At 33.9% G+C, this 14,714-nt stretch overlaps 1 protein-coding gene across 2 annotated transcripts in view; it reads left to right on the top strand.

Moving 5' to 3' along the window:
* PDCD10 (programmed cell death 10) overlaps positions 1-14,714 on the top strand; it is a 43,386-nt gene that overhangs the window by 16,166 nt on the left and 12,506 nt on the right. For both annotated transcript variants that reach the window (XM_032630666.1, XM_032630665.1), the window contains 4 exons: positions 607-817; positions 8,164-8,217; positions 12,966-13,083; positions 14,258-14,384. In XM_032630666.1, coding sequence (XP_032486557.1) covers positions 722-817; positions 8,164-8,217; positions 12,966-13,083; positions 14,258-14,384 — 395 coding nt within the window. In that variant the 5' untranslated portion in view covers positions 607-721. The remainder of the gene's footprint in view (positions 1-606; positions 818-8,163; positions 8,218-12,965; positions 13,084-14,257; positions 14,385-14,714) is intronic.

Here is a 14,714-nt window from a genome sequence, read left to right as displayed (position 1 = left end):
GTTATTAGGACTAAATGCATGTGACATATGTTTTATAATCTGAAAATGCTTTATAAATGGTAGAAATTATTCAAAATGAATGGCTTTTTGTTTAACATGTATATCATTTAATATACAGGTATGTTACTACTGTTACTCTTTCACTTTATAATTAGGCTCATATTTCAGCCTAGCAAAGGAATTAAATACAGTTGCTTTCTCTTAAAAAGCAACACATTTCTTCAACTCCTCAAAGCAAAATTTCTCTCTTATATTGTTGAATTCTCGATATTTTATTTCCAAACTACCAGTGTCTGGGCTTTTCTTCTTAGACTCTGTGTCAGATTTGGACAAAGATTCAAAAAATGCCACTGGCAAAATTAAATAATATTAAGTGAATTATTTAATTAATAAATTAGGTCAATTTTTTTCCCAAATAGATCACATTTGGTAGAATTTTAAATTTTGGCTTAAATCTTTGATGCTTGCTATGTTTTGGTTATTTTTTAGGTGACAAAAATCAAGGAACAATTAGCAAAAGAATTTTAATGAAAATGTTAAACACCTTAATTTTTTATTATTAACTCTAGCGTAGTAAATCTCTGTTCTTTCGTCCCCTTTAACCAGGTCAGCATATGTTTTGTGCCCTGTTCTTTTATCACAAAAAAGAGAAGAAAGGCTGCAGTGAATGAAGATTCCTCTGCATTTTAGCCCTGCTTTTTCTACTGTAGTTGGCTTTTGAATGAGGATGACAATGGAAGAGATGAAGAATGAAGCTGAGACCACTTCCATGGTTTCTATGCCCCTCTATGCCGTCATGTATCCTGTGTTTAATGAGGTAAGTGAGTAAACATTGCTTCATATGATCTCTGCAGTTCCTTAATGCTTGCTTCATTTATTCATTCGTTTGTTCCTTCATATAATAAGTACTTACATAAATGGACTCCATCTGTGTGTTAGGCATTGTGCCAGGCATGGACATAAAACATCGAGGGAAAAACCCTGACTTTTTGTACCTCCTCTGGAGGTTTCACTATAGTGGGAGAGAGAGAGACATTGAACAAAAGAATACAAGTAATTATATAAATGAAAAATTGTGGTAAGTGCTAGGAAGTTTTTTTTTTTTAAAGTGTGTTAAATAAAATAGCAGGTAGGACCTACTTTAGGGGCCAGGACAGGCCTCACTGGTAAAAGAGACATATATGCTAACATGTGAAAGAGATAAATAAGGGTTAGAGTGTTGAAGAGTTGGGGATTAGCACATTTTAGGCAGCCAGAAGAGCAGGCACAAAAATATCCTAATGAGTTATAGTCAGTAGCAACAAACATAATTTTACTGATAAATGGAAGATACCATTCTTCGTATCTAGAGAATATATAGTTGCTTTTTTATTTTAGGAATTTTCCAGGACTTAATAATACCAATACATTTTAGGTTTTTCTTTTAAGTTTATATGCTAAGGTATGTAGAGAATTTTAGAACTGGAAGTTCCTTAGAGATAATTACTCCCCTCCTTTTAATGGTGAACTGATATCCTGATATGTGAAATTATTTTGCTTTAAAGTTTATTTCTTTACATAAAAAATTCTGGAGGTAAGTGGTCCAGGAGTAGTATTATTATGAGTCAGTATCATCAGAAACTCAGGTTCCTATCTTCTGTTTCATCATCCTAGTGCTTGCCTTCCATTATCAAGGTCACTTCAGTATGTAGGATGGCCGCTGCTATTTTGTCTTAAGTTGTTGTCTAGAAGGGGTAAAAAGTGGAGCAGGGGGTGGGGAGTTATTTCCAGCTGATTCAGCTTCCTTAAAGTAACCTTTTTGAAAGCCCTACATAAGACTTCCATTTACATCTCATTGGCAAGAGTTTAGATTTATGACCACACCTAGGTGGGTGGTTAGGAAATTGAGAAGTTTACTAAAGAGGAAGCAAAGAGGAGGCATCTTTTGAAAACCTGTCCCTATTATCCTGCTACCGTGGTAGCACTGGAGGCACTCTTTTAGGGCTGGTTATATCCATCTCTGGCAGCTGTAGCCAACGCTCCAGTAATTCTGCCATTTTGTTCTAACACTTTACCCATTCATTGCAAGACTACAGTTATTGTTGGAAGCAAGTGCTTCAGTGCTGTTCAGTGAATGTAATGCCAACTGTTAATTTGTCAAGTACTTAGCAAGGGTCTGGAGATACGGAGAAGAAAAAGTCGGCATACTTCTTCCCAAGAGTTGTAGGGAACACAGATGTTTAAGCAAATACATTATTAACTATTTAATTATTCTTGTACCAGGTATGAGGTAAGGAGAGGGTCACTGAACGGTAGGTGAGTAACCTATCTTGACATTTAGTGTTTGAACTTCTCATGTTCTTCAAGAACCATCATGACAGTTCCACCCAGAGGTGCTCCCTCTTTTCATGTCTATATAGCTAACTCTGTAGGCTATTGGATCAAGTTGTTTGGGGGCATTTTCTATATTTATCTGGTATTTTGAGTATTTATTTGAAGGGAGGGCAATTTACATTGCAGAACTTCAATTTGATCCTCTGGTTAATGAGGGAGGAAATGAGAAAAGCTTTTTTCCTAACAATTTGAGTGACCTTTTCCTACATATGGTAAAATGATTTTATTTGAATCTTGACTTTGGAAAACTGTTATAAAAGATGTGGGATTCTGGTAAAATGAACTGTTGGGATTAATACTGGTATACCTCTTATAATTGATTCATGTGTACAAAAAATTAATTTGAAAGAAGAAGAAATGGCTATGAAGGGACTAGTAAATCTCTTCCAGAAATCTGAGATCTGAAAACATACATGGGTTAATGGGCCCAGAATTAGAACATGTTGCCAAATGATTTATAGTTGCTTCAAGAACTAATTGTTAGAAGTGAAATTTGAAAATGAAATGTCTGGATGAGGCCGACTGAGAGATACTATGTTAAATTGTCAGGATCTAATTCTCACATTGAATTTACTGATCTAACGTCATGGTATCAAGCTTTTTTCTTTTTTAAATACTAGCATTGTTCTCTGACATTCTAGTGTATTAATGTACCATCTTAAATAAGATACCTAATCAGTTAAACAATATTTAACTATAGTTCAAACATGGATTTTTCTATAAATAGTCATGGGAAAATTAGAGTTTAGTTTGGCTCTGTTTTTCTCTGCTTTGCAGATTTAAAGATAAAATGGATGTCAAATTAATTTTACAGAAAATAGCACCACAGTAGGGGTAAAGTTTTACTCTGAAGCTAAATTGATTCAGTTTTATCCACAGTGTACTGTGAGAGTTAAAAAGCTTGCATTCTCACCTTAACATTACATTCATAATAGTAACAATGGTAGCCCAGAAGTCATTTTGCAGAACAGATTTTTAGGTAGTAGGACATCCTTACACCTGGGGAAATTTTAGTACTGTTACTGCAGCTCATAGGGGAAAGTTATTTATGGCATTCTGGGACCTAGATGCTTGCTAAACTTAATGAAGCTATGCCAGCACAACTGAGGAGTAAGCTGCTCGTTTAATCAGCTGCTGCAGAGTTCAGAGTCCAAGTATACTGCATGTGTTGTAAATGTACTGTGAAATAGGTGTCGTGGTTGCATGATGGAATAATGAGTTTATAGAAACCTCATGCCAAGTCTTAGATCAGATTTTTATGTACTGTATTATCTTTTGTTGATTCTTTGTATATGGAGGAGGAAAGATATATGGTTCAGTTCTTCATTCCAGGAAAAGACATATCATGTATCTTCTTTTCCTATGACTTTAAAGGAACGTTCTAAGGTGAAATATAATTATAAATATAATTTTTCCTATTGAAAAAATCAAATCTCAAATTTTGAGCATAGTAAATATACACTTCTCCACAATGAAGGCATGGGTTTCACCTGCAGTCCCACCATCGTGAAGCCATCATAGTTAATATTTTGCATTGCGTTTGATTTACTCCTCTGCCACTTACTATGCTATATAATCTTGTCTTAGTTTCCTAATCTGCAAAATGAGGATAAACAATATTTTACTTAATACTCACAACTCTGGGAAATAAAATGAGTTGATGTTTTGTAATGCCTAGGATAATACCAGGCATGTACTATTAGTAGTAAGTATTAGCTATTATTATTGAGTCTTCCACATAATTTTCTGACAAAATTGCAATCATACCCTAGAGTTTTGCATATTTGTAGGCAGTGTTTTAGTGGAATATTTTTAGACTAGTTAGATGGCTCTGGTTACCTTTTTGCCAGACAACTTGGCAATGCCAGGAACTTTTAGAACCAGTTACTGGACTTAATATCAATCTGTACAAAACAGATGATTGCATTTTGCCTTCTCTGTGGACTCATAAAATTTAACGGGTGGCCTCTTGATTCCATCTACTTCTGTTTTTCTTTTTTTTCCTTTTTTTGACCTAACTCACCTCATTATCATTTGAATCACAAGAGGTGTTATGTGGAGTTTTTATTCTTGGCTCAGTTTAACTCTTTTTAAAGAATATGATCAGTAATCTTCGTGGGGGTGGGGGGGAGGGTGGGAAGAAGGGTAAGGGATATCAGCATGTGGAAAATATACCTAATTTTGAGGAAGCGAGATTTATAGACAACTTGGAACCAACTAATTAATTATTTTGACCTAAAAAACAAAAAAACTTCTGAAAGATTTTATGCAAGACTGTTTAAAACTTGAGCAACCAAAGGGTTAAGTGGATATATTTTTTATAGTTACGGGTTTAAAGAACCAGCTTGATACTAGAAAATAAAGTATAGGAATGAACTGATATTTCTGGAGGGAGCAATATAATAAATGAGCTCTTTGTGGAATCAAAATTAGTTACAAGCTTTTAAAATATTTTTATAAATGACCCAGAAAGTTAAATTTGACAAGTTTGCAATTAGTTAATAGTTAAGTGCTCTCAAAATCTATGAAGTCAGTTGCAGGAGGAGTTCGCACAACTGAGAGTAGGCAGAATGTGAGGTTGGGGTGAGACCTTAATGTTGGGCTCACCCAGCCTGTCATTTCCCTCCAGTCGCACTTCCCTCTCTTTAGGTGAGGGGAAATGTTATGCGCCCTTTTCTCTCACCCTGATTCTCTCTCTTTTTTTTTTAAAAAAAACTCTTTTTGCTTGTGACCTAGAAGTTCTACATGGCAGAGACCCAGGAGTGCCTCTCCATGTCCCAGTATCCATTATCATATACCCCCTCCTTCTTTGGACTTAAAACATGGTGTATGCCCTATCAGGTACCACTGAAAAATGATTGCATTGGCTCTTTAAACACACCCTAGTCAAAGACCATTATCCCAAAAGTTGGAAAAATACTGGACCCATTAGTAAAAGTATTGGAAACAAAGTGGATATTATTTGTTCCAAACTGACATAATATCATTACGCCCCCTTGTGTTACCCTGAAGAAACACTAAAGATAATTTTAAGGGGCCACATTCTTCAAGGACCAGTTCAGATCTCATCTTCGTACTTTCCTTTGTACTTTAGCTGACAGTGATCCCATCAGTTTCCATGTAGCTACCTACTTAAATTAATCTTCTGGGGTTCCAGGACTATAGTCTATTTCTTTGTATCTCTCACACTGACTTCTCTCACATGGTAGAAACTCAAGACTTTGTTCGTTCTTAAGTAGCTGGAGAGATTCAGTAATAGGTTAGACTCCAGTCCAGAAAGGGTGAGTACGGGGAGGCAGGATAGCATGAGTGGCTTGTGTATGGGTTTTGGAACCAGACAGATCTGGTGTGAATCCTGTCTCTGTACTTATTAGCTGTTTTATGTTGGGTAAATTTATGCAAACTGAGTTTCTTCCTCTGTAAAATGGAGATGCTGATAACTAGCTACAGATTTATTATGAGGATTAGAGATACTCTCTATAAAAATACTCTATATAATAGTCCATAATATGTGCTTAGTAAATGGTAGCTTTTATTAGTGTATTACCAGAACCTGATACTGTCATGAAAGGTACAGGTAAGATGAACATGATTTTATTATGAAATCATCTATCACATGTAAGAGGCCTAAAATAGAAGCACTTTTTAATAGGGCATGTATAAACATATCTTGCTACCTGAGTATTACAGGCTGAAATTATAAATAGATTCAAGAACAATTTAGATAAATTTATGGATGAAAGATTAAGTTTCATTCAGAATATTTTTTTAATGTATGTATGTGCCTCTGTGCCTGGTACTTCCTGGGCAGTGTTGCTATCATATGAGTAAAAAAGCCCAGTGGGTTTATTGCAAGATGTTGTGGGTAAGTAATGTATCCCCAAATGACTCCTAGCAGAGTTCTGGTCAGGTGCTTCACAGCTCACAGATTTGATTCAGTACGTTAAGTCTGACCTTTCTGTCTTTCCTAAGGTATGTATATATATATATATATATATATATATATGTAAACTTAATCTAGAAATCTAGAGATGTAGATGTCTGTCTTGACCAATTTTATAGTTCTTCACCGACTTTTGGGGCCTCTTTTACTTCCCTTGACCATTTCACATACCAGTCAGGGCAGTACAGAATGAGTTAATAATGGCAGTACTTGAAGGCACACATCTGACTCAGACCTTTGACTTGTCAGAAGAGGTCAGAGGGTGGCGTAACCCGAACAAGGAAATGGGTTCCTATCTGGGAGGAAACACTCATCCTGCTGTCGGCCCCTGCCTCCCTTGCACAACATGAACTTGAGATCAGAAGAGCTGTATTGTTATTTTACTATTCATTGGGATTTATTGTGATTAAATGAATTTGGTCGAAGAAGAAAATTTTAATTTTGGGAAATATACCTTCATCAATTAATATACTTACCTTATGTAGTTGCTTATTTGCTATTTTTGCCTACCTGGGTCCCCTTGTGTCTTTCCTTTGACCCACAAGGGCAATGTTAGATTTTGCAGGATTTGTAGAAGCCAAGTTAAATACTAAATTAAATGGCCCATTGTTTATTTTTGGAGATAAATTATTTGGCAGATTTTGTTGTTTTTACCTTTTGCTTAAGATGATAACTCGTAAGGAGATAAGGTTCTTGGCATTTCTGTCTTGTTTAGAAAATAAATTGATTTAAACTGTTGGAGATTCATTAGGGGTGTGTGTGTGTATGTCATTTATAAAGGGAAACATTTTCATTGCCTTAAGGAATTGAAAGGAATATTTATTGTATGATGTGATATATAATCATAAGATTTTTGTAGAAATATTCTACTTGCATAAAAATCTACAAAGGTTACATTGTTTTTGAACATTTAATATTGTCCCAAATAAAAAATATTTATGTTGAGTTTGATTGAGTTAACTGGCCTAATTCTTAGGGACTAAGGAAATCTGATTTTAACTGAAGCTAGTTATTTTAAGCCTGGCAGTTAACTCTTCAAAAAATGGAGTTTTTTAATGAAATTGCATGCCTTCAGCTCACTGAAAAGCAACTTATATAGTGTCTAATAAGGACATTTTATCTTTCAGAATTGTAAACCTTACACATTCGACATAAGAATTAAAAGCATTTGAACTTTTGACTCATGATTTTAGGTAACCATTTTTTAATCCTGGTTAAAAAAAAAAATAGAGGACAGATAAAAGCATCTCTGAAATCCAGATGATCCACAGTCTTCAATTTAACTGTCAAACCTTTTATCAGTGCTATTTGCTAATTAATAAAAAAGATTAATCTCAGTTTAATGCCTGACTGAGGGGATTGAAAAGCAATTTTAAAAGAGTAAGGTAGTAAATACAAAGAATCTTAAGTAATAGATATTTTCTTTGTTTTGGTCATTTTATAGTCAGTACACACATAATTTGCCATGTATTTGCAACAGAGCACTGAGAGTTAATCTTGAACCCTCCCTGTTTTCAGAAATTTAAGTGAATATGTTTATTCTTTCTATAGGGACTTAATGTTATTTTGTATACTGTGCTTACCTTAAAATAAATCTATCTTTAAGGTACAGTATTTTTTTAAAAGGAATAAATTAAGAGACTGATATACATGCCTTAATTTTTCATGATTTTAATGAAAATTTTAGATTGCCTTTCTGTTTGAAGAATTATGGTGATTTAGAATCATTAGCAAGTATTTTTGTTAATCGATGCACATATCAATGTGATTACTACAGAATGAAATATCAGAAATGTGCTTTTTCCAAGAAAATCGATGTTAATAATGATTTAAAATTTTTATTGCAGCTAGAACGAGTAAATCTGTCTGCAGCTCAGACACTGAGAGCGGCTTTCATTAAGGTGAGATGCAGATAATTTATTATGATGATTAAAAAGTATGTTATATATAAATCTAAATACCATGTGATAATTGCCAGTTTATTTCTTTATTTTTTTAGTGAAAACCTGTTTTGTTTGGTTTTCTAGTGAAAATCTTTTCAGTCATCTTGTGCTTGTTTTAGTGTACTCTTTAAAGCTTAAAACACTTCTAAAGAGTGAGCTGGAACAGGCGCTGTTTCCTTAGCATTCAGCTTTTGTCACTTCGTGCTTTTGAAACTGACTTCTTCAGAGTGTTCTCTGTTTAGCTTTAGAGTATATTTTTAAATTCTGTTTTATTTGACTTATTAAAACTTTTATAAAGTTATAACTCAAAGATTTTCTTCATATTGTTTACCTATAGAACGTAAGTATAAAACAGTATTTTTGAGGGGGGAAATAAGACCTCTGTGTATGTCAGATTAAGGATATTTTGAGAATATACAGCTGAGTCACTCGAATGAATTTTTTCATTGTCTCTAGACCTGAGATGTTCAATTGATAATCACAAGCTATGTGTTGCTGTTGAGCACTTAAAATACAGCGAGTTCAAATTGAGTTGTACTCCAGGTATAAAATACACACCAGATTTTGAAGGTGAATACCAAAAAAAAGAATGTATACAACTCGGTAATAAGTGTATTATGTTGATTACATGTTGAAATGGTAATATTTTGGATGTACTCTTAAAATGACTTCACATGTTTTTTCTTTTTACTTTTTAATGTGGCTACTAGAAAATTTTAAATTACATAGGCTCCTCATTGTTTCTTGCATTATATTTATTGGGCAACCCTACTCTACATATTGGGTACAGTCTTTCATATAAAAATTAATCCATCCCATCCTAAATACATATCAAGACACCCAAAGTCTTAATTTTTATTTACTTTTTGTGTGTTTGCTCCCATCAATAGCTAAAACAAGTTATATTTCAGGGAAGGTATTTTAATGTTTAAATCTAGAAGAAGTTTACAGTTGAGTCTCATTGGAGTTGAAACTATAAATCCATCCAGCTTGATTTCTTTTTATGGCAAAGATTAGTTTATTGATACCACTCTTAACTGATAGCGCAAATAACGTCATTAGACATCTGCGTATTTCACTAGAAGAAATTACATTGTGTGTGTTGGATTAGAGCTATTTTGATTTGTTTAATACTCTAAAATGCAGTGCCTGTGTACACATACATACTAATTTCATTAAAATATATCCTGCCAAATCATTGGGTTAATGAAGAGAATCAGTGAAGCAGCACCATCCTTAGTGTTTTTTTTCTTCTTTCCATTAAGTATCAGTGTGGTTTGGAAGGGTATATTTGGTCATTAGGGAGGCAGGATGGGGACTATTTTAAGCATCTTTGTGGCCAAAGAAAAGAAAGAAAAGGGATCTGTTGCACGCTGTAGTATCGATAAGGCAAAAGTCAGTTTTTTAGCTTTTCTGATATCAGGAACAGAGAGAAATTTCTCTTGTGTGTCCTCATAAAGAAGACCCTCTCTGAAGTAGTATATGGTATATACTCAATGACATTCATAAAAGAGATAAAATAATGAATTTCATTAAGCTCTTTGTTATAATATCCTTATACATAAGCTGATGTTTTAATTCTAAAGTACAGTTAAAAAGCAAACTGTGTTTAAAGTATGTGATTATTATAGATCTGGCTTAATACATGGGTAATTTTGTCCACGGCACTGATTCTTAATTGGGGATAGTGGAAGTTATTTGGAGGAAAATATATTAGTTTTGCATTGATTTATTCTTAATTACTATATTTAATTTGTTCAAATTTCAAATGACTTTAAAGGAGGACATGCATTAAAAAGTTTAAGATTTTTGTAATTTTTACACTATAACTTATTTGAAAAAGATTTAAAAAACCTTGTTTCATGTTTCTTGCCCAGCCATATATCCATATTTATATCCATATATATATATTCATGTTTCCAGTTCTTGCTCCACAACAACAGTAATATTTATCAAGCTTTAATATCTAGTTTTGTTATCTGGAGAAAAAGGATTAAAATAATTTTTCCAAAGATAAAACAATACTAGTTAATATTGTCTTTTATGATATCTATCCTGCTGTTGATTCCTCTTCACTCTGGGAGGTTCTGATAGTGTTGAGAATCATTGCTCCACAAGAGTGGATGTTAACTGCCTTTGGGATAGTTTTCTCTCACTCTTGGATTTTTCAGAAAAGTTGGACTGCAGAGTTTAAGGTTGTATTCTGAGGGATATCTTGAAGGTATAGATAGAGTCTCTGATTTAAGGGTAGATATATTTGTTTTGTCAACTAGAGTCACTGATTAAATTTAAGGCTATTAAGATTTTTAAAAAATAGCTAAGATGCTAGACTACTGTTCCCAAAGTATGTGCTGAGGCACTCCAGGACCATGCAGCAAACTCAGAGTGGCGTCGTGGGATATTTTAAAAATTTGAAGGAACACAGTGATACTCAACATTAGGTTGACACCGTGTGAATGGACTCTCTTGAAATAGTTTGCAGCTTCAGCATATTTGATTGGGCTATGTTCCTTTCAATGATGTCGTATCTTTGTGAAACTGGACTTTTGGCCACTGCTATTGATAGAATGCATGTATCACAAGAAAATCAATGTATAACAGGAAATGAGGGTGGAAGGGTCTAATTCCAACATTTGAGAAATTGTGCAGTGCCCAACAGGTGCACACGTCTCGTTAGGGATTGTGGTTATTTAAGAATAAAATATTTTTCTTTCAATTCACGTAATTTTAAAGGTTACTAAGTTGTTAGGATGTAAGTATTCATTAAGCTGTTTGTACTTTACTTAATACGCAGCACTGTTAGGTATTTTTTTGGTACTAAGAACACTGTGAACAAGAAAGTTAGGGACCTCTGTAAGAACTCTGTAATGCTCCAGCTTTGGCATTTGGGGACTGCAAACGAACTTGGTATTGAAAACTTTGTTCTCAGGCTTTCAGCATTTAATTCTTTCAGTAGCTTATTATAACTTAATCAGAGAGGCATTATTTTTCTTTTGGCATTCTCTGGAAGCACAGAGAGAATGCTCCCCTGCTTTCCAAGATAATTCATTATGTAGGTAGATTTAATGCTACTTAGAGAAGATAAACCACTGTTATCAAATAGTGGCTTATTTAATTAGTATACTATATGTTATTTTGTGGCAGTTTACCAGATTAATGATGTTGATACCGTCTTAAGCCACACTTGTACAGCTTTGCTTTTAATGGCAAATCTTATTTATTAAAGTAGATTCTTCCTTAAATATATTCATGAGAGGAAAAATCAAAACAGGTTATAAAAGAAACGGAATTCAGTAGGACATATTTTATTATTATTAATCAACTATCAAAATGATTTTCCTGTATAGCATTTGACAGCAGTTAAAATGGTCCCGGGATTGAGATAAATGTGTATATTTTTTCTCCTTTCATTCCATAACCTTTCGGTTTTTGGTACTTGAAATTAATGAGAAGCAAAAGGTGTTATAATGTGAAGAGCAATAGGAACCAAATAAAGCTGAATCTGCAGTGATACCAGATTGAGGAGGCAGAAGTTAACATAACTGACGCATCAAGAAGCAAATAGATTGCTATCTGATAGATCATAAGTTGTGTTTCTGTTTGCTATTTAATATCAGGGCAAAAAAGATAGGAAATCATCAGCATAATGATTAAAATTGGCAGGCATCCTAAAAGAAACAGAATGTGATTATAAAATTTTTTAAAATAAAATGGGACAGAATTACAAGGGAAAACCAAAATCTCGAAAATTAACTTTGGTAAACTCAGAACTCTTTACACTCAATCTTGAAATGACTAGAAGATTCTAGTACCGTAGAGAGTGTAAGTAACATCGAATCAATGCAAACTCATTAGTGAAACAAGCTCAGGAGGTAGTAAAAGGATTAATGATGTTCTGAAAGCTAGTGAAGGAAATACTCTTGCTGCAAAAATAGGAAATGAAAATCGTTGTGTGGGAATGTAGTTAAGGGATCACATAGCTTCAGTAAAACCTCCAAAAGGGGCTTCCCTGGTGGCACAGTGGTTGAGAGTCCGCCTGCCGATGCAGGGGACGCGGATTCGTGCCCCGGTCCGGGAAGATCCCACATGCTGCAGAGCGGCTGGGCCTGTGAGCCATGGCCGCTGAGCCTGCGCGTCTGGAGCCTGTGCTTCGCAACGGGAGAGGCCACAACAGTGAGAGACCCGCGTACTGCAAAAAAAACAAAACAAAACCTCCAAAAGACGGGTTATTTTTTTGTTTTGGTTTGTTTTTTCTGACATTCTGTTAATTTAAATGTAAAGAATCTGCAAAAAAAAATTGTGAGATGAGTTACTGCTTGATCCTCAAGTCGAAATAGCTAAAAATCTTCAGTGTCTTTAATCTATTGAAAAAAGTAATTGAAGAACTACCAGTATATATATAATCTTTATTTCTACGTTTGTTATTAGTTTAATTGCAAGAGAGTGTAAATGAGAAGTAGGAAATGTTAAATACTTTATGTTGAAATGGAAAATGGGACCGTGTCTGTAATAAGAAGTTACGGATGCACAAGCTGTACCCAAACATAAGTGAGTGCCATCACGACACCTGCTTTGCAAAGATTTCTGCTCTTATTTATAAGTTGATCAGTTTAAGGAGGTCCCAACAGGTTCTAAGCAATTAGGTTTTGGCTTTGAAATGCTGATTTAGTTTCTATATTTCAAAACTAGCTTTCTCTTTCTTATAGGCTGAAAAAGAAAATCCAGGACTCACACAAGACATCATTATGAAAATTTTAGAGAAAAAAAGTGTAGAAGTCAACTTCACAGAGTCTCTTCTTCGAATGGCAGCTGATGATGTAGAAGGTAATCAGAAAGAGTCTTGTTTAGTTCCTTACAGTTGTTGAAAAGCTTTTCCTCCAAATCTTTCTTATTTGATAAAAGGGACTTCCTCCCCTTCTCCTCCATTCCCTCTTATTGTTATTGCTATTGTTTTGAAAGTGGGAGGAAAAAAAGAAACCATATAAAATAGAAATGTAGTTCTTATTTTTATTTTATATTTGTCAGATTTAATTACTTGAAGTAAAGCATTTGTTTATGCTGCATGCTTTAATTTTTTCCCCTACTGATTAATATGTTTGATGAGTTCTGGTTTCACCAAGAGACAAGCTGTTTGGAATGGTTATTTTATTTTGTGTTGACTTTATGCAAATACCAGTTTGAAAGTAATGAGTTTCTTCTTTTTAAACTTTAGTATTGCGTATTTTTTTTTTCAAACACAGATTCGAGAGAACAATGTAATAATCATCCTTTTGGCCTCTTTTCACTTTTTTGCTTTTTTAAATAATTAGAAATGGGTTTCAGTTAAATTTAGTTTAACTGAATTAAATTCAGTTCCCACTAATTTAGAAAAACATAGAGGTATAATTTCCCATGTTTATTAAGGGAGAACAAAAGTAGATGTAGATGTTTTTAACTGATTCCATAAATTATGAGAAAGTCCTCATCATTTTTCTAGACTTGAGCATCTGTAGCCTGTTAGGCTGAGTTATATTGAAGAGTTGGTAGAGTTGTAATGTTTCCAAGTCTATAATGAATCTGGTAGTACGTTCAGTATAGAGGTTTTTATTAAACTCATATTCCCCATTGCCATTGTATTTGTTACAAATGTTACTTACTTTAAGGTTTCCTTGTGAAATTTAGCTTGAGAGGCCTGAAAAACTTGATTAGGCCTCCCTTTTAATTTTTATTTATTTATTTATTAATCTTTTTAATTTTTAAGGTTTCATGGGTTTCCATTTACCCCAAATTGAAAATGTTCAGTCTTTCATTTTCTGATATTTTATTTGGAGGGAGCCCTAATATAATTACAGAACTAAGTTGAACGGTAATGACTTCTGGTTTGCAACCTTGTCTTCCCTAATTATCTGGCCTTTATCTCCCCCCTCCCCCCCCACCTCCTTGACCAACACATTGGAAATTCTTAGACTTGAATTTGGCAGCAAGTTGCATGATTTTTTTTTATTATGTATTTTATCAGAGTATATGATTGAACGACCGGAGCCAGAATTCCAGGACCTAAACGAAAAGGCACGAGCACTTAAACAAATTCTCAGTAAGATCCCAGATGAGATCAATGACAGAGTGAGGTTTCTGCAGACAATCAAGTAAGCAACTTTTTGTTTGGTTCTTATTTTTTTTAAGTACTTCAAAGGAACCACTCAAAAGTTTATGTTTTACTTTGGTATGATATTAATATTAAATTGAAATTTAAAAATTGAAAATTTTAATTGCTGCATTTTTATTATTAACTTCTAAACTGTGCCTTTGGCTTCTGAGTACAGTAACATTTTTTTAGAATGTTTAAAAACAGTGAAATGTGCATGAAACTGGAATGCAGTTTGAACTTCGTGAGAAATGGAAAAATGTAAATGTCAGATTAAAGTGAAGAGAGGAGTTGGATAAATTATAGAGATTGATAACAAAGGATACCAATA

The sequence above is a fragment of the Phocoena sinus genome, chromosome 4, assembly GCF_008692025.1.
Source record: "Phocoena sinus isolate mPhoSin1 chromosome 4, mPhoSin1.pri, whole genome shotgun sequence".
NCBI lineage: Eukaryota > Metazoa > Chordata > Mammalia > Artiodactyla > Phocoenidae > Phocoena > Phocoena sinus.
The sequence above is the reverse complement of the archived record's forward strand: the minus strand, read 5'-3'. Positions and strand labels throughout refer to the sequence as shown.